Genomic DNA, 20687 nt, shown 5'->3' with positions numbered 1-20687 from the left:
GTTTATATTGGTTTAAGAACCTCTAAATTGAACCTGGGTTTGTTTCCAGATTATTTCTATCTGAAAAAAGAACATTACCACTTATTCCATAGCCTTAAAGGTTTGTCTTATGTACATATACTCAGAACTTTTACTTTTAAAAAAGATGTTGCATAGTATAAAGTAAAACAGGTATTCACAGATATGTGAATTCAGTAAGCCTTGAGATAACAGAAAGTTTGAGGAAAAAATTTATCTTTATAAATATATTATAGTTTCTAATTTTTAACCCTGAAGATGGTCCATTTAGAATAACTTACCTTAAAAATGTGCATGTTTTTGCAGTAGTATTTAAAAGTAAAAAAATAATGACCTTTTATGTAACAGTTATGTTTTTTAAATCTATTTGAGTCTAAGTCCATGAGAAGAAGTTTGCTTTTTGCCTAGAGCTCATGCTAAAAGCATGTTGGGTTAGGATTATAATAGGATAATAGGATTATAATTTAGCAGTGGCTTGCACCCTTTTATCTCTATGTCATTCATACGTTCAGTATACTGTTTCGCATCTGTCTTTCCAGGTAGTAGTTTAGGGATCATAGATCGTAGATCTGGGGGATGCGGAGGAGTGGCGGTAAGTGCGTGCAAAGCTTTTAAATTAGGGGACAGTTACCCAGTCAAGTTTGTGTTTTAGAACAATAACTGAGGTAGGATAAATGAATGGATATATTGCAGGGGAGAGAGACTAGATTAAGGAAGACTGATTAAAGGGCTTTTATCGCAACCTAAATGAGAGATGAAAGCCTGAATCATCATAGTGGCAGTTGGATCAGAGAATTGGAAGAAAGAAGTTTCTAAGTTAAGGAACTTGGTGATAGCATTAAAAGAATAGAATGTAAGGGGCCTGATTTTCCTAACTCATTTCTTTATGAAGGTGCAACAATACATACTCCAAAGATTTTTGAAGGGGATGGTTCTGTGACCTTTTACTTAGTGATCCTCCTTACTCCTGTCACACTTGGGTGTTGGTGAACAAGAGCATTGTGTTGATGACACATTAGTTGTGACATTTAATATTAAAATAACAAAATCCTTTCCTGGACAGAAGGTATTTTTGGTTGTTTTTAGTAGTAAGAAATCTGAACACCTTTTGAAGTGAGTAGGTAGTAAAAGACAATGAGTGTTTTTAGATCTTTACCTCAGAATATATAATTTATATTTATAATATATAATGCTAAAAAAGAATATATCATTTAGTGCTAAAAAAGGAAACTTTCTTAGAAGTCTTCTAAGAGGTCTGAGATGTCTGTGGGAAATTTGAAATAAATTAGTAGTCATACATTTTGATGTAATATAACCAATATGTGTATTTCCTTTCAAGTAAAATGTAGTTTCATAATTAAAAGCCACACCTTTGGTTACCCTATGTATCTTCTTTACTGATGAAGCTGAAACTACTCTGGGGTACCTGTTGTCCCAGATCTTCGCATGAATTGCTTAACAACAAGCCAGGAAACTGGCTTCTGCTAGTTTGTATTATGATCTAGTATCTCCAGTTACTTCACTAATACTTCTTGAAATTCTCAAAAGCAATATCATCAATTTGATTTGGAAAAAAACCCCAAATGCCATAGAGGAATGTATTTATCTGTTGCTGCATAACAAATTACTCCCAAATTGAGCAGCATAAAACAACAAACATTTATTAACTTAAAATTTCTGAGGACCAGGAATTTGGGAGCCGCTTAGCCAGGGTGGGTCTGCTCAGGAAAGCTTGACTGGAGCTGGAGATGGGATCCCTGGAAGGCTCACTCACATGGCTCTTGGCAAAAGGCCTCAGTCCCTTGCTGGCTGTTGGCAGGAAGCCACAGTTCCTTGCCATGTGTGCATCTCCGCGGGGCTGCCCGAGTGTCTTAATGATACGGCAGGTGGCTTTCCCCAGTGCAAGTGAGCCAAGGAACAGGTCACTGAGGAAACCACCATGCTCTGTCACCCAGTCTTCTGCTGTATTCTGTTGGCTTGAAGTGAGTCATAATGACCAGGCCTCACTCAAGGGGAGGAGATTCCTTCTTGATGGAAGGAATTTCAAAGAAATTTGTGAGCATATTTTATTTTATTTTTTTGGCTGTGTTGGGTCTTCGTTGCTGCGCACGGGCTTTCTCTGGTTGCGGCAAGCTGGGGCTATGCTTTGTTGCAGTGCGCCGGCTTCTCATTGTGGTGGCTTCTCTTGCTGCGGAGCACGGGCTCTAGGTGTGTGGGCTTCAGTAGTCGCAGCACGTGGGCTCTAGAGTGCAGGCTCAGTAGTTGTGGTACATGGGCTTAGTTGCTGTGAGCATATTTTAAAACCACATGTATTTGGAAGTTAGACAATAAGGTGCAGCATCTCCAATTCGAATGTAGATGCTGACTAATCTAGTCTGCTTTTAAGTAGAATTCCCTCTAAATCAAGTCATTTCAATAAAATGCAGGCTATATTAAGTTAAATTTATAGATTAATGGTTCAGTGATATTTTTTCTAATTGGACTATTGGTAGATTTTTATATTAAAAGAACAAAACCTAAGCCTTTGGAGTTTGCTTCTCATTTGAAAGAGGAAAACAATATTACTTCCTTGTACGTGACCTAGTTTTCATTTATTTCTAAAGTACTTTATTTTCCTGGTGTAAGTGATCCACAAATAAGAGAAAAGAGAGAGTATGAGTTAGAGTTACTTATAGTGAGTGACGGGAGACATTTCAGCATTCACAGACCATTAAGTATGCAACTATTCTGATGTTTCTAAGATTAGGTACTGTATGAACCAGAGCCAGCCATGATGATGAGAATGATAGTAGCTAGCCTTTATTAGCACTTTCTATGTGCCAGCTTCTATTTCAAGTGAGTTATATTAGCTAATTCCAGCACCTTGTGGGGTAGATACTGTTACTACACCCCGTTACATAGATGTGGATGTGAGGCACAAAGGGGTTAAGAAACTTGCCATAGATCACACATCTAGTAAAAGGCAGGCCCAACATTCAGAGGGTGTTCTGAAGGTGCACGGTTCTTAGCATATGCTAAGCATTTGGTAACTGTTACAGGAGTGACTCAGCATATATAGCCACTGGATAAAGAGACATCAACATCTTTTTCTTACATGTTTTCTTACATGTGTTCAGTGGAGGGGGTGTTCCTTTGTTAGGTATTCTACTTTACTGATTCTCTCAAGTTGCCTTTCTTATAACCAGTGTTCAGAGTAAGGGAATGTGTGCCAGGACAGTGTAGTGGTTAAAAGTGTAGGTTCAGGAGGCATTGGGCCCCTCTTCCAAATCTAGTGCCATTGCTGATTAGCTTTGTAAGCTTGGAAGAATTTTCTGACCTTTGTTAGACTACGGTTTTCTTGTTTATAAGATGGGATAATAAGAATACTTACTTTAAAAGAGTAGTTGTGAGCTTTAAGTGAAATAATGCATGTATTGTACCTGGCATATAATAAGCGTGAATAATTGATAGCTATTATTTAATTCTTGTGTTCATTATAATAATGATACTCTATTTTGATCCTCTGTTTTATAGAGGATCCTCTATTTTATAGATCCTCTATAATCTCTATTTTCTTCTACTTTGAATGAGGATAGTGACTTCCTTAGGGTGTAAAACTGCGCTGTTTTTGCAAAGTAAGATTTAAGATTTATTTCTGTTACGCTTACGGAGATTTTTTAAAGCCATATTACAGCATCTCCTGTTTTTCTTTCTGGGCTTTCATTTTGGCCATCGAGTCCGTTTGAACTCCTTTCTCAGGGAAGCAGGAACCCTAGCGCCTGGGCTGTGGGAGTGCTCTAATTTGAATCCTTGACTGACTGAGTTGTCATTGTAGAGGGACTAAGGCCGACAGGGAGAAACCAGATTAGGTTGGTAGGTTTGAGAGACAGAAGTAGAACCCTTAAGAAATTCCCTGAGCCAGAGAGAATGTGTGCAGTTCCTTATAATAGAGCCCCCACACCTTTTAATAGATGCTGTTAACACATTCGGTTATCTTTTGTGGTGTGGTTATTTGCATTCTTTGCAAACTGTGTTTTTTAACGGCTGTACAGAAATAATATTTGGGATACAGTTTTTTGATAAGCATGACATTGTTAAAATAGCATAAAAAGCTTTAAAATGTCAAAGTTTATAGTTACCTATGTGATGGTTCTCTAACAAAAACATGCGTTTTCTTTTCAGCTCTGCCTACTGGATGGCAGTTTCCCTCATTTCATTTTTAGGTTTAGAAGCATCAACTGGAATCGATTTACATTTGAAAATTGGACTTGATACTGTGGCTTTACTAGCAAACAAGCAATGTCATCTAATGAACAAGAAAGGCTCTTCTGTTATAATGGAGAAGTCCTTGTTTTTCGTTTGTCTAAAGGAAATTTTGTAGATGAAGGGCCTACAAAAACAACTGTGTTACATGTCAGAAGAATGGTATTTGACAGAGGAACAGGAGTATTTGTTCAGAAATCCACTGGATTCTTCAGGATAAAAGAAGAATACTCTCATTTAAGAATTATAGGTTGCAACTGTGTTTCAGATTTCAGAACTGGAATTAATCTGCCTTATATTATGATACAGTGCATTAAAAAGAGTAACGTTTTCAGATATTTTCTACTATTTCTTCACAGTACCAATAAATTTGAAAAGCGTTTGAGTTTTAGCCTACACTGTGAGTTGAAGGACAGCATAAGGATCCTTAATGGCCCTTTAGTTTTATGGAGACATGTCCAAACATTCTTTTATATCTCTTCCCAAACTGGCAAAGTTGTTACTATGTCCATTAAGTTTTCCTCTATTGAGTGGGCAGGGGAGATTGAAAATGTAGGTATGGTTTTGTTAGGACGAAAGAGATGTAACTTATCTGAGGAAGGATGTACCCCACAGCCTTCAAAATCAGACTATGCAACTTGGAATACTCAATTTTGTGTATACTCGCTCGAAAGGGAAGAAGTAATAAGTGATACATACATTATCCCTCCTGTTTATACCAGTGTGATAACATGTGTGCATGTCTGTGCAACTGAGATTGTCAACAACCGGTTAAGAATGTCGCTGATTGCTCTTACTCAAAAGAATCAGCTGATTTCATTCCAAAATGGGACTCCTAAAAGTGTGTGCCAGCTTCCGTTTGGAGATCCTTGTGCAGTTCAACTTATGGATTCAGGTGGAGGAGACCTCCTTTTCGTCATATCCTTTAGGGCCAGTGATGCTTGTGCTGTTTGGGAAAAGAACTTTCAGGTATGGTACCTTTTTTTTTTAAAGAAGATGTTGGGGGTAGGAGTTTATTAATTAATTTATTTATTTTTGCTGTGTTGGGTCTTCGTTTCTGTGCGAGGGCTTTCTCTAGTTGTGGCAAGCGGGGGCCACTCTTCATCGCGGTGCGCGGGCCTCTCACTATCGCGGCCTCTCTTGTTGCGGAGCACAGGCTCCAGACGCGCAGGCTCAGTAGTTGTGGCTCACGGGCCTAGTTGCTCTGCGGCATGTGGGATCCTCCCAGACCAGGGCTCGAACCCGTGTTACCTGCATTAGCAGGCAGATTCTCAACCACTGCGTCACCAGGGAAGCCCCAGGTATGGTACTTTTAATCATTCAGTTGGCACAGTCTTAGACCTACTAAGCATCCCTGTGCTTCATAGGGTTCATCCTGGAGTCTGATTATCCAAATCAATTTTTAGTGCTGCACTAAAAAGAAAATCATATATGTTACATCAGTCCTTTTTCTTAAAATTATCTGAATATTACTTGATAAGGATTTTGCCTTGCGATTTTGAGTCATAAAACCCTTGAGTTTTGGGGAATACATAAATACATAACAACAATTATCTATTTATTTGTCTTTTACTATAACTTTTAAATTTTCATGAGTTGGTAATAATTGGCTTTGTATTTTTACTTAGAACAAGATCATTAACCTTTCTAGAAAACTCAAATCAGTTGTTGAGCTTTTTTTATTTTTATTTATTTTTTTTTTTTTGCGGTACGCCGGACTCTCACTGTTGTGGCCTCTCCCGTTGCGGAGCACAGGCTCCGGACGCGCAGGCTCAGCGGCGATGGCTCACGGCCCCAGCCACTCCACGGCATGTGGGATCTTCCCGGACCGGGGCACGAACCCGTGTCCCCTGCATCGGCAGGCGGACTCCCAACCACTGCGTCACCAGGGAAGCCCAGTTTTTGAGCTTTTTAAAAGTTGGTCATTATCATTTTAAACTTAAAATGAAATCTAGAGGAATTCCTTGAAATCTATCATTGTCCCTTTAGAGACAAATAATTGTTCTCCAGAGAAAAATGATGGGTTAATTTTTCTAAAAACCGTTGCTTAGAGAATTTCATTATGTTACATTTTGAAACTCAGAGTTGTCCTTTGAGCAAGCATTCACATTTTATCTATATGTAGTCATGTCTTTTAATGTAAGGTTGGGAAATTGCTTTAAAATACTCACTGGTATTTGAGCATTCAATAACAAGTAAAAAGGTGCAGAAAATGAAAAGGAAGTTGGAGGATTGTAACTGTGCGTCTCCGATAATATTTCTCTGATGCTGGTGTTTTGTTAACATTGCGTCCTCCTGGCTTAAGATGTTTATCAGCACATTCATTTATGTGATATGAAGTGTTTATAGTTTAAGATCTTCCAAAGTAGTTTTTCTAATACATTATACAATCTTTTAAGTTCCTGTGCTGCTTTGGGAAAAAAAGCAGATACTGCCTTACTTGATGTGCCCTGTCCATTTAATTAGAAGCTCAATTAAATTTTCTATCACAGGACTTCCCTGGTGGTCCAGTGGGTAAGACTCCGTGCTCCCAATGCGGGGGGGCCCGGGTTGGATCCCTGGTCAGGGAACTAGATCCCGCATGCTGCAACTAAAGATACCACGTGCCACAACTAAGAAATTGTCTCTGCAAGTTTTGACAAGTATCTATGTAGCAGGCATTTCAAAATTGAGATCATTGTCAGGTATATGTGAAACAGATTGTGGTGTGTTGTAGATAGAAAGAGGCTAATATGTTCTAGAGGTGCGATGTCTTATACGGTAGCCACTAGCCGCAGGTGGCGATTCAACATTTGAAATGTGGCTGGTGTGAATTAGAACGTGCTGTCCATGTCAAATACACACCAGATTTCAAAGGCTTCGTAAAAAATGGAAATAAAATATCTCTTTAATAATTTTTATTGATTATATTGAATTGAAATAATATTTTAGATAGATTAAATAAAATAAGTTTCACCTTTTTACTGCTACTAGAGAACTTTCTTTTATTGGCTACTGGAAAATTTAAAGTTATATATGTGCCTTGCATTTGTGGCTCACGTATATTTCTTTTGGATGACGCTATTCTAGAGCTAGAGATTGCAGGCTTGTGTGTGCATGCATGCGTGCACAGCTCTATGGTGTTTGCGTGCTGAGCACATTCTTATTACCAGTGTCTCTTCACATGGTTCATTATAGTCCATGCTATTCATGGTGGGGCAGTGGGAGGAAGGGAGTATATGAGTTTACAGCTTTCTCCCTGCATGAGTGAAAAATCACTGCTTTGGAATTAACCTTATAGGGGAAAGATTGATATTTCATTATATAGATTGAGAGTCTTATGTTCTTGCTGTAATGCAGGCTACCCTCCACCTAGAGGATGATGTATCCATGCGGGATTCTAAGTGGGAGTTTCAGCTTTTCTGCCTGAGGGAGAAGGGATTTCTGATCCCCATGGTGTTAGTTTTCTAGGGAACCAATCTGGAAGCTTTCAGCTTTATGGATCTTTAAGAAGTTGTCTTCTGTTTTAAACTTGGGGTGTCACGTTCTTGTATAAACCTAAGAAATCATTTCATTAGGCTAGGATGATTCTAGGTGCCCTACTATTAGGATCCCTCCCCTTCTGTGCCCCTCATAATGACTGTTTTGTCCTACCAGAGTTTAGGGTATTAATTAATTTCATATGGACTCTTAAACGTTATTCTGCTTTGAGAGCTCTTAAAGTGTTTGCTAGTACCGTCTAGTTACCTAATGCCACTGAATTCCTTGTTTAATTGGTTTGATCATAAATACATATCCACTAAGGCTTATGGGAGTGAGGGTCATCCTTAAATTAACCGGTTAGAGAAAGAATCTTCACTAGAGTTAGTCATGAGAAGTGTTAGAATTTATAAATTATAAACTTTTAATATAGAAATCAGGAACGTGACAGTCCCTGGACAAATGTTGATAAAGAAATGTCAGTACCTTGCTATTTATAAATTGATGACTCCTTATGTCTTCTCATCTCCCAATATCTTTATTTTAGTTTAGTTTTTAGTGTTTACCCTACCATTTTCATGGCTTGTTTGTAAGATTGAAGATGACAAATTAGAGCTACGTGCAACAAAAGGATTTAGCTTACTTCACATCTGATTTTTTTCTTCTCTATTCCTTCTTTAACACTCTCTTTCAGGTTGCTGCTAAGTGGGAGAAAGTTAGCTCAGTACTGATAGATGACTTTCTTGGAACTGGAACTGAACAAGTACTGCTACTTTTTAAGGACCCCTTGAATTCAGATTGCCTCAGTTCCTTTAAAATAACAGACCTGGACAACTTAAACTATTCAGTAAGTTCTGTTTACTTTTTATGCATTACTTAAGAACACTTTAGAAAATTTGAGCTCTTTAAAGCTTTTGACTTACCCTTTAAATATTTTTGATTTCATACTTAAAGTAAGCTTTTAGAACTTTAAAACTACATACATTGAATCTTTTAAATAGTACATTAACTCTTCTTTCAACAGATGTTATACAAATTGACTTTTTAAAAATATTTATTTTTATACAGCAGGTTCTTATTAGTTATCTATTTTATACATATTAGTGTAGGTGTTTTTGTTATAAATTTGGAATATAGTGTATCTGGTATTCACTCAAGTGACAATAATACTGTAAATTAACTTTATCGTTGCTTCTGAAAAGCACATTTTATACCAATAAACAAGATAATATTGGATTAATTAAGGAACAAAATAAAGCGAAACTACTTTACTAAAAGAAGTAACAGTTCATAATATCTTAAGATTTTGAGCATAAGGAAAATAATACTCTGGAAGTTTCAGATCTATATAAAACATCTCTGAGCCTCAGGGTTTTTTTTTTTTCTGTTTTCTTTTTCCATTAGTAAAATGAGGATAATTGGTATTTTCTCTAGTTATGGGATTTTATAAAAGCCTAGTAAGCTGATACTTTTTTTTTTTTTTGCGGTACACGGGCCTCTCACTGCTGTGGCCTCTCCCGTTGCGGAGCACAGGCTCCGGACGCGCAGGCTCAGCGGCCATGGCTCACGGGCCCAGCCGCTCCGCGGCATGTGGGCTCTTCCCCGACCGGGGCACGAACCCGTGTCGCCTGCATCGGCAGGCGGACTGTCAACCACTGCACCACCAGGGAAGCCCAAGCTGATACTTTTTGAAGCAGTATACAAATGTTAGGTGGGTGGTAATAGTGGAAATAATAATTTTTTCTCTAGTTATGAGAAGATGAGGGGGAAAATATGTATCTTGTCTTTTATATAACAATGTGTATTGTGGCACACTGCCTTTTGGATAAACTTTAATTGTATTTTGTTAATCTTAAGAATTTTCAGTTTATTTCAAAATTTCAGTTTTAGTGTATTGTTTTGTTTATTAGAGTGAATCATTGGATTACAATGAAGATGAGTTATTTGACGGCAAAGAGAATTATTTGGTGGTTCCACCTCTGGAAAGAAGATTGAAAGTTAGTGTCTTTGCTTTCTCCTTTTGCTTTTTTGGATTAGTGCTGTTCTAAATGAAGGAAAGAACACTGAAAGAAAGGTCCTTAAAGTATAAGAAACTGAGTGATTGGGAGGGAAAAATATGGTACAGGTATCCTCTGCTTTTTGAAAGTTCGCCTTATGCCACTTTGCTTTATGCCACTTTGCTTTTACGAAAGACCTGCGTTAGCACCTGTTTTTGCTAACCGAAAGAAATCCAAAGAGGACTTTCGCTTTTATGAAAAAAGGCGAAAGCGAAAATAGCGTTCAGCGTTTGTTTTGTGATGAGCCGTTACACCTCGCGTCCCGAGAAGCGAGAGTAACCCCGCCAAGCTCCTTCCTGGGGACTGAGTTTGGCATCTCAGCATCCAGCTGCCATAGCTTTGACCTGTGTCTGTGAGCACCCGTGCTTTATCTCCCATTTTTTTTGTGCATCCCTTAGCAAGATGTGTCCTAAGGTAATTGCTTCTTTGCTTTACATCATTTCATAATGGCTTTCAAAAGGTTTCATAGGCATGCTCTACTTTTGGGTAGTGGGGAAACCTGTATTTCAAAGGATCTATTTCCTTTTTTGGTACCTCTGTAAAAGCTATTATGACATTACTTATAAATGTGTCATCTAAACATGATTCCTTTTTGTCGTAAGATTATGTAAATTTAATAAGCCTTATAAGGTAAAATAGAGGCTGACTTTTGAAAACACATTCTTCCTAGTTTTTAGGATCAGCATACCATAACTCTTTTAAAGGAGCAGCAAATATGATGAATCATGACATGTTCTAAACATGATCAGTTTACCTTCAAGTTTTCCATACAAAGCTCTCTAAGTTTTTGATTTTTTTTCCAAATGTATGAAGGTAACACACATTCCCTGTAAAATACTCAGACTATGCCAAGAAATATTCAAGAGATACTAACAATTACCTATGATTCCACTACTGTGATATAACCAATTTTAACACTTTGACTTGCATATTCTTGTTGATGTTTTTAATGAATATATACAAGTTTACATGGAAATGTGATTATAAGATGCCTGTTCTTATGTAACCTGCCTTCTTTCATTCATAAAAATTTTCCAATATACAGAAAATTCATAGAATAAAAGTGATTATCTCTAGTCCCCATGTAGATTCAACTATTGTTACTTTATAAAAAAATCACATTTCCTCATCTGTTTCTGCTTGTGTGTGTGTGTGTGTATGTATTTGTACGTTTTTGCAGAACCATTTGAAAGTTACAAATCTTCTAATACTTCACTCCTATGTGTTTTAGCAGGAATCTCCTAAAAATAAAGACATTCTCCTATGTAATCCCGATACCATTACTTGCTTAGAAAGTTAGTATAATAATCTCTTCATCTTATTTACTATTCAGTCCATATTCAAATGGCTTCAATTGCCACAAAAATGTTTTTATATGGCTGCTTTTTTCAGGATCCAATCAGTGTACACTTGCACTTGATTATTATATGTCTCATTGGTCTTTTCATCTAGAATTATGCCTTCTCCCTGTTTTGCAAAAAGTGACACTAATGAGGAGGCCAGGCCAGTTGTCCCTCCTTTCTGATTTGTCTATTTCTTTGTGTTGTCATTTATCTTTTTCCTTTATCCCTGGCAAAGTTTTTTGGTGAAAGGCCAGATAGTAAATATTTGTGCTTTGCAGGCCCTTTAAAAGTTTTTTTTGCAAGTATTTTAATATTAAAGTGAATTCAGTAAATGCTTAGTGAACACATATTAGATGTGAATGTAAACAGTAGATAAATAAAACATAGTGGACATAGAACCATAAAGAAAGAGGTTGATTACATTAAAAACTTCTGTGCTCCAAACAAAGTAAAATAAATAAAAAGGCAAATTATATAAAAAGAAATTGGAACATATTTGACAAAGGATTAATTTTCTTAATATAAATAGGCATTATTCTAAAACAGTATTGAGTTTTGGGGGGTTTTTTGCGGTACGTGGGCCTCTCATTGTTGTGGCCTCTCCGCCTGTTGCGGAGCACAGGCTCCAGACGCGCAGGCTCAGCGGCCATGGCTCACGGGCCCAGCCGCATCATGGCATGTGGGATCTTCCTGGACCAGGGCACGAACCCGTGTCCCCTAGCATCGGCAGGTGGACTCTCAACTACTGCGCCACCAGGGAAGCCCTAAAACAGTATTGTTGAGTATGTAAAGTGGTCCAACCTCCTCAGAAGGAAACTTGTTATAGCTATTAAAATGTGAATTGCACATATCTTTTTACTCTTGCAGTTTCACTTCTAGAAATCTGTTCTAAACATATACTTATACATGTAAGCAAAGCTGATTTTACAGGAACGTTTAAGTAGTAGTAATAAAGTTCAATCAAAATCTAAATATCCATCATTAGGAGTATGGTAAATATGATATAACCGAACCATGGAATAGTGTGCAGCTGTCAGAATGATTAAGGTACCTCTTTATACGGATTGTTAAATGATGCCAAAATAATTTAATTTATGAAAGCATGACTTTTAGAAATTCCACTTCTGGTAATATGTCATTTAATTTATTTGGATCAACTCTGATGATAAAAACAACTTAAAATGATAGATGAAATATGTTTTTAATATATTCTTAAAAGCATCAAAAAGCTGGAAATATAAGAATAAATTAGCAGGCCAAACTCTAAAGGCTGGAACCCAGGGAGGCAAGCAGAACACTGATGCTACTATTGCCCTGGGAGCATTTGTATTTAATATAAAGCAAGAGTGCCCTAGTCACCTGGCAGAAACAACATAAAATCCTCTCTAGGAATACACATTTATCCTAGGTCTCTTCTGAATCTCACAAGTAATTTTTGAAAGAAAATGAGCCACCTACAGAATAATTAAGCACATGAAGAAACAAGGCATCATGATTAATTTTTCACAGAAAATAACCATTTCTATAAACTAAAATTAAATTGAAATTTAAAAAAACAGATGAGTTTAACAGTTGACTCAGAGATGTGGAGCAAATAAGCAAACTAGACTGTTAAGAAAATTATCTAGAAGGTATCAACAGAGACAAAGAAGGAAAATCTGAAAGAAACAGAGAGGGAAGGCAGGGACGTACGAGAGATAGCTGAGCGTCCATGTTGTTTCAAGTATCCACATGCTACCACTAGCTCTCAATGTGGCTCAAAACATTTCTAAGCGCTGCAAGGCCTTTTAGAGATGAACAAATCTACCTCTCCGCCATTTTGCATACAAGGAAGCAGATGGAGAGCCAGAAATGTGAGGTGGCTTGCAGAGCTAGAGCTAGAGTTCGGCTCACTGTTCTTTCCCCTATGCATTTTATTTTCCAGCCACTTGTTGGAGGGGATAAGGAGAGGCCAGGACCTTGGAGACACTTGTGCCTAGGTACAGGAATGTTCACAGCAGCATTGTTTGTAATGCTCCACAGCTGGGCATAACCCAGCTGTCCATCAGCGGGAGGAAGGAGAGGGGAACTGGTGTAGTGAGCCGATGGGATGCTACAGAGCAGTGAAAGGCACGAGCTGCAGCTACTAGCGACAAAATAGATGACTCGAAAAGCGATTACATACAGAACGATTCCACTTATAAAAGTTCAGAAGCAGAACACACACACAGACTAAACATATTCTTTAGGAGTTCATATGATGATGGTAAAATGATGAAGACCAACAAGGAAGTTATCCTGAAAGGCCAGGGTAGTGTTGCCTCTGGCAGAGAGAGGTTCTCTATTGGAGAGGGCCCATGGGCTGCTCCTGAAGTGCTGCTTTTTTGACCTGGGTGTGGTTCCAGGGGTATCTACTTCATCATTAGTCTATGCACTGCTTTTTTGTCTTGCAAACTCTTCTGCACGTATGAAAGAGATCACAATAAGAACAGGGAAGCAAGATTCAGTGTCACGCAGTGCAGTGCGCTCCTCTGTTTGGTCTGGGGTAGGTCTTGTTTATGGGGAGGAGAATGAAAGCATACCTTAACATATACATGGAAAAGTTCTGGAAAGGTAAGCAACCTTTTGGCTGTGCAAATGGGATTGAGGGTCTAGGAAGGGAAGGTGAGATGTCTTTTTATGTTGTTTAAATTTGTTATCATGGGCTTATTTTCATAATTTTCTAACAAAACTTGTGACAACATAGAATATTTAAGAAGTCTAATGACACACGATTTATTCCTGGAGTGAGGGTCATGTTGAAGAGAGTAGGGAAGAGAGACCACGGATAATTTCTGAGGGTGCCCTCATTGTCATTCTGCCTGTGTAGCCTTCTCTTCCACTCTCTGCCCCTCCAGCAGCTTCACACTTGGCTCTCCACCCCAGACAGGTACATCTCACGGCCTCACAGTCGTGAGTTACTTGGCCAATGAATGATGGAACGTGAATGACGTGGAGCCCTCGGAGGTAGGCTAACAGATGAAGTTTTAAAACGTTAGGTAGACACTTTACGTGCTTTGTGCACCGAGGGAAGATAGAATTCAGTCTTTACTCTCCAACTTCTATTCATTGATAAAAGGAAAAAGAATTTATCTGCCTTAAAATGTAATTTAAAAGAAAGGCAAATACAGGCTGCATCTTGTTTTTTTCAGTCTAGAAGAACATGTTATATTAAAAGCTGAATTAATACTTAACAGTCTCAGATATCCATCTGAAATGAAGCAGCTTCTAAATGTTCAGTGACGCAACTCTTTTTAAATTTTCAGGAGTAAAATATATTTCATGAATGTTTCATCCTTAGTGCTGAAATCTATTTATCTAGTATAATAAAAGGAATGGTTTGCTGTTTGCCCAGTTCAGAGCCAGTTTTTACCCCCTGATAGTTAAGACTGGACCCGAGCATTGAGTTTATTTGCACAACAATTAACGTGTGACAGTTACATGTTACCTTTAAAATTTTGCTATAAAGGTCATATGAACAGAGGATTTCAGGCAGTATCAAATCAAAGGTAAGCATTTCTGTTCATAATGATACGTCTTGCTTTTTGAAGCAGAAATTATTTCAACAAGCAAAACAGTTTTCTTGTTGGAGTAGGAGTGTTGGTAGGCCTTGCTTTTTAGTAATATTGATTGGACTTATTCATATTGATTCATTACTTAACTCACTAGTGAAGCAGATGCAAATACATTGGCATTCTCTCAATTTGATATGTAAACTATTATAATTATTTGCTGTGTTTATTTTCCTTTGTAATTAGAGACTCAAATTTTGTAAATAGTTTTGCTCTGAGACGTATTCTTTACTTGTTTGTAGAAAAATGAATTAATAAGCAAATTTGGAGAAAATACTTACTGAATTATTGGTACGTTCGGTTTCATTTATTGTGTCTCTGGCAATGATTTTTCTTTATACTCTACAGGTTGGTTTGGTTTCTGTTCAGGAATTACAGCAGCATCTCTTGCTTAAGGAAAAAATTATTTCAAAATCTTACAAGGCTTTAATGAACCTGTTTCAAGGGAAAGATGATAGTACATCAAGTGCAGAGGAGGTAAACTTGATCATGTGACCGTTTTATCATTTTATGAATTGAAAACCTATAAGCTATTGAAGAGTTCTATAAATGAGAATATTGGAATATATTAGAAAATGCTGCACAATGGATCAAGAAGCAGAGTGGCAGGGATTATGTAATGGTGGGCTTTTATGACATTGAAAACTATTTGGTTAAAAAGCCAAATATTTTACCAATTTGCAAATTGTTCTGTAGGATATTAAAATCTCAGTTATCAGGAACCTCGGGGAACAAGTCCTTTTGTTTAAACAAGGTTTAAATATTAAACTGTTTTATTTGTATAGTTTGAATAGAAATTACTCCTAAGTGAATTACAGTTAACCCTTGAACAACATGGGGGTCAGGGGTGCCGACCCTACACGCAGTGAAAATCCACAAGTAACTTTACTGTGGGCCATCTGTATCCCTGGTTCCCCATCTGCAGATTCAAGCAACTGGTGATCAAGTAGTACTGTAGTATTTACTATTGAAGAAAATCCACATATAAGTGGACCTGCGCAGTTCAAACTCCTTTTGTTCAAGGGGCAATTGTATATGTTTTCTGACTTCTTAAACAGAATATACTGAGTATTATTTTACCTTGTATTAATGGTGACATAATTTCATCATTAATATAATTATTCTTTTAGTCTGTTGCATGGTTCATTTCTAAGGATATTTATTCCTCTACTTAATGTCCCTAAATTGCTATGCTCTTCTAGTCCTCATATCTGCTTTTTATAATTTTACTCTGGTTTCCCTTGTGGTTGACCATCGTAAGAACCTCTTCAGGTACCTTGCAGTTACTTGTGCCAGTATAGTAATGTAGAAAGTGAGCAAAAACTGCTTTGACTTCATAAAAAATAGGATTTATGCACATTCGTTCCCTACAGAGAAAGATAGCATAGCAGAGTTACAGATAAATCAAGAAAAGCTGGACATAGATACACTTGAAGTTGCATTTTCTTCCCTCAAGGCACTTTAGTGCCTTGCTTTGACTCCCTTTAAGATTTACTGTTCTTGTAATGCTCTTTGCCTTGTGTCTGTATTTCGGTCTTAGCCATATGATGATTTTGGCCCAAAATATGATTCCATTAACGTAAAAAACAAAAGCACATCATCTTGCATTTCTGTATTACTGTTCTCATCTCCTGGGAAACCTCATGCGAGTCCTTGTAGAAAGTCACTGTTCAAAGTCTTCCCATTTCCCTTCCCCACTTGACCCCGGTGATTTTGCCGGTGTTAGAAAAGGGGAAGAAATGTTACAAATTAGTGCATTGAAGCCACTGCGTACAAGGCACTGTTTGGGGCCCTTTACATTGTTAACTTTAAGAGCAATTCTGGCAGGTAATAAAAATTTCTGCGAGTTTCAGGTGAATAGCCTGCCTCAAATCTCACAGCTACTGGCAGAAGTGTCAGATTCCTAGGAACATGTTTCGTTCACTGTAATGTAAGTGCCCATATCTTTTTTCAGTAATTACCACATAGAGGGGCAGTATAGAGTAGTGGTTAATGTGCAACATGGGCTCTGGAAGCAGTTGCCTCTGGTTCAGATTCCAGCTCTGAGTCTTGCTAACTGGGTGACCTGGGGCGAGGTACCTAACCTCCCTGTGCCTCAAGTTTCCTTATCTGGAAAATGTAGATAATAATACTACCGACCTAGGGTACTAGAGTTATTGTGATGGTTAAACAAATTGACGCATGAATGGCGTTTAGAACAGTGCCTAACATATAGCAAGCATTCAGTAAGTGTTGTGTATTATTATTATCATTACTCCTCCTCCTATTTCCATTTCTATTATAAATCCATATGTGTGCGGAAATAAGTGAGTGGCCTGGTCTTTAAGAAGAAAATTTTGGCATCAATTATACTAGAATTTTTTTTAAATAAGGAAAAATAAAAGAAGAAAATTTTAGCAATAATCGATCAGCTGTCCTAAGATAGTTTAATCACTGTTATTCATACAAAAGTTTCCAGTTACAGTTTAGAGTTAGTCACTGCTAAGATAAAGATTGGATTGTTCTCAGCATGCCTTGAGCACATATTGTGAGATTATTTTTCAAAATGGACTCTAGGTTTACATCCCTGCTGGCTCTGTGTTGGGTACCCAGAGCCCTGTTTACAGTCAGGCCATGCTTCTTAATCCAAGTAGATGGTTAATTATATGTTTTATAAGTTTTATTTTAGTGAATTATGTATAATCTATAATATATTATTGATGATAATTTATTTTTAAATATGTAAGCCATAAGGCCCAGCCAAAAGCTGGTTTATATTTTTTTTTTAGTTTTGATACATTTGGCAGGTTTTTTGTTGTTTTTTTTTTGTAATCAGTTATTTAAACATTTTTCCATAAGGAATGTCTTGCCACTCTTTGTGGTGAAGAAGAAAATCCTGTCTATACCTTTGATGAAAAGTTATCAGATAATTTTCAAGATTCAGAACAGCTAGTAGAGAAGATATGGTATCGTGTAATAGAAGATAGCTTGGTTGTTGGAGTGAAAACCACATCTTTGAAGGTGTAAGTAAATTCTAACATGATAACATTATCTTGATGCTCTACAACAGCACTGTCCAACAGAAATATAGTGCATGGAGGTATTTCATTCTAAATAATTACCAAAATCGACTCTTTTAAAAACTTAGTAGTTTTTTTTTCTTGTTTAAGAGGAAAGGAGAAAAATCTACCTCAAAAATAAAATACAGGCATTACTTTACCTTTCCTTTCTCCTAAAAAAATTACTTCCTTAAGTCCAGCATATTTATAACGTCTTTGCTTTCCTATTTCAAGAGAAGTGCTATTACAGAATCTTTAAAAATGTGTTTGGCTTTTACACTTAATATTCTGATATATTTTACATTTGAAATGATGTTTCCTAGGAAAGGAGAGAATAAAACTTTTTGGTTGTTGTTTGTATGGCATTTAATCATCTGTTTGATTTTAAAGAATGAGCTTTTAGAGTAAACAGAGCTCTGTATTTTTTACAGGTCCCTGAATCATGTGACTTTATCGCTGTCAATGGATCAAGCCCCTAACTCCAGCTTTCTGCTCATTAAGTGTCAAAGTAGGGTGATCAAGTTGAGTAGGAAGTCTTCCCCAGTACCAGGCTCAGTGCCATATGAAATAGGATCAGAGGTAAAAAAAACCAAGTTGAGTGTTGATAGTGCGGAAGAGAAACAGGAAAGCATTGTTTTTGTACAACCATCTGAGAAAGAGTATGTGCAGATGATTACTGCTGTAACATCTCTTTCGCCACTGTTAGCATTCGGTAATTTTTGTTGCATTGTGCTGCTACAAATTAGAGAGAGAGACAATGGTAACCATTCTGCAACTCGTTATGTTCAGTGTGGCAGAATTGCTTTAAGTCTAGAAGATCTTTCAAGTGGAAAATACCTACTGACATTTCCAAAGAAGAAACCTATAGGTAATTTTTGTGGGTCCTTTTTAATCATATACCTAATAGAATCAGAAAATTTTAAGAACTCCCTTTATGTGATAATGGGCAGAGTTTAATGACAGCACTTGTGACATGTTTTTGCCATAGAACACATGGAAGATCTCTTTGCGCTTCTCGCGGCCTGGCAGAGAGCTTGTTTTCAAATCATATCACCCAGCTATGCTCTGACTTCAATGAAGGTATGGCTCTTAGAACACATGGAATGTGAAGTTATCAAAGAATTTCCAGAAATTTGCTTTTGCAAAAGGCCAGGAAGCTTCTATGGGACACTCTTCAACTGGAAACAAAGAACACCATTTGAAGGGATTTTAATAGTCTATTCCAGGTAATGCACGTCAAATTGGAATTGGTCCAGGGAAGTGTGTGTGTGTGTGTGTGCGCGCGCGCGTGCGTGCAACAGGGATCCCCGTGGTAGTGTTCTATACCACTGTGGGACATGTCCAGGTCATCGCCTGGTACAACATGAATGAACAGGTGGTCTCATTTAGAAACTGAAGCCGTTTTGATTTTATGTTTGTTTTTGGCTTTTTGGTGGGGTTGATTAGGGCCTAATAATGACTTTAAGATTTCCCCTTACTACTCCCCCACAGTGAAGTTTTAAAAATATAATTTTGATCTTATTACTCAGAGAAAGAACTTTAATCAGGAAGCAACCTGATTAATACTAACTGAGTTGGTTTAGGATATGTATACGGCTGTTCCTCTGTATCCATGGAGGATTGGTTCCAGGACCCCAGTGGACACAAAAATCCACGGATGCTCGAGTCCTAGAGGACGGCATAGTATGGTCCGCCCTCCATACCCATGGGTTCCACATCTGCGATTCAACCAACCACGGGGCTGACCGTATTTGATTGCTACAGTCTGAATTATGTCAGTGACCACATGAATGCATTATTGATTCTGATGATTACTAAAGAGTTTAGAAATGAATATTAATTGATTACTACAGTATGTTGTACGTGACCATTTTTCACTGTCCTAAGTTGTGTAATATTGTGTTTGGTTTTTTATTCCAGGAATCAAACAGTTTTGTTCCAGTGCCTTCATAATCTCAGCAGCGTTCTCCCTATAAACAGTTTCTTCAAATATCTAAAATTAGGAAGTGAGGATTTCCTAATTGGTCATTTGGGATTAGCTTTGGAGAAGGAATTGGTTATCCTTGGTTCTTTTTCTTCTGCCTTAGTTAAGGTTGAAAGCAACTTGGTGCAGAGTTGTGAAGCAAGCAAAGAAAAGACTAGTGGTGATGTGGCTGCTTTATCAGACATAGAGGAAAGCATCCATGCCTACAGAAAAGAACTTCAGAGAGAAAAGAAGCAAAAGCTGGGGACGAACCTAAAAGTGAGTGGTGCCCTTTACAGAGAAATGACTTTGAAATTAGCTGAGGTTCAGCTGAAATCAGACCTTGCTGCCCAGAAAGTGACTGATTTATAATTACAATCTCGGCTTGGTTATATTTTAGAATATTTTCCCCTGCCAGAATGTTTTGGTCCTACTTGTTTTCATCTTACATTATATGCCTTCTCTGTAAAAGTAAAGATTGAGGCTTAGTGTAGAATCTTGAAGATGCACAAAATAGCATGCCTTAGAGCAGCACTTCTCACCTAGGCTCATTTTGCCTCCCAGGGGCGTTTGGCTATGTCTGGAGATATTTTTTGGTTGTCAAAAGTAGTGGCAGGTGGGGAGGGCAAGAGAGGGGTGCTATTCAGATCTAGTGGCTTGAGGCGAGGGATGCCACTAAACTTCCTACACAGCACAGCACAGCCCCCGACAAGGGAGGGTCCAGCCCAAATGTGAGTAATGCCCGGGGTGGAGAAATCCTGCCTTAGTGTTTCCACTTAAGACACAGGTGATGGAACAATATTTTGTTCTAAATCTTCAAAAAACCCTAAGTAGCCCTTTTATTATACTCTGCTTAGTAAAACCTAGCATATAAAAATGAGCTTCAGGTCTTCCCTGGTGGCACAGTGGTTGAGAGTCTGACTGCCGATGCAGGGGACACGGGTTCGTGCCCCGGTCCGGGAAGATCCCACATGCCG

At 37.8% G+C, this 20687-nt stretch overlaps 1 protein-coding gene across 1 annotated transcript; it reads left to right on the top strand.

Annotated features, from left to right (window-relative positions):
• The first annotated feature begins 4287 nt into the window (after positions 1 to 4287).
• FANCB (FA complementation group B) lies at positions 4288 to 20623 on the top strand. Its single transcript, XM_024759155.1, has 8 exons — positions 4288 to 5229; positions 8414 to 8566; positions 9630 to 9716; positions 15058 to 15186; positions 17548 to 17711; positions 18179 to 18615; positions 18736 to 18973; positions 19668 to 20623. Exons 1-8 carry the CDS (start codon positions 4297 to 4299, stop codon positions 20080 to 20082), a joined length of 2556 nt encoding a protein of 851 aa, XP_024614923.1. The 5' UTR covers positions 4288 to 4296; the 3' UTR covers positions 20083 to 20623.
• The last annotated feature ends 64 nt before the right edge of the window (positions 20624 to 20687 follow it).

The sequence above is a fragment of the Neophocaena asiaeorientalis genome, unplaced genomic scaffold (genome assembly GCF_003031525.2).
Source record: "Neophocaena asiaeorientalis asiaeorientalis breed wild unplaced genomic scaffold, Neophocaena_asiaeorientalis_V1.1 scaffold193, whole genome shotgun sequence".
In the NCBI taxonomy this organism is placed as follows: domain Eukaryota; kingdom Metazoa; phylum Chordata; class Mammalia; order Artiodactyla; family Phocoenidae; genus Neophocaena; species Neophocaena asiaeorientalis.
This window is presented reverse-complemented; position numbering and strand designations above follow the sequence as displayed.

Bases quoted from the DNA above. Each gene is read 5' to 3' on its own strand.
- FANCB (XM_024759155.1), top strand. From the start codon at position 4,297: ATGTCATCTAATGAACAAGAAAGGCTCTTCTGTTATAATGGAGAAGTC. The intron at 9,717-15,057 runs GTTAGTGTCTTT...TATACTCTACAG, and splicing joins CTCTGGAAAGAAGATTGAAA to GTTGGTTTGGTTTCTGTTCA. The intron at 18,616-18,735 runs GTAATTTTTGTG...TTTTTGCCATAG, and splicing joins TCCAAAGAAGAAACCTATAG to AACACATGGAAGATCTCTTT.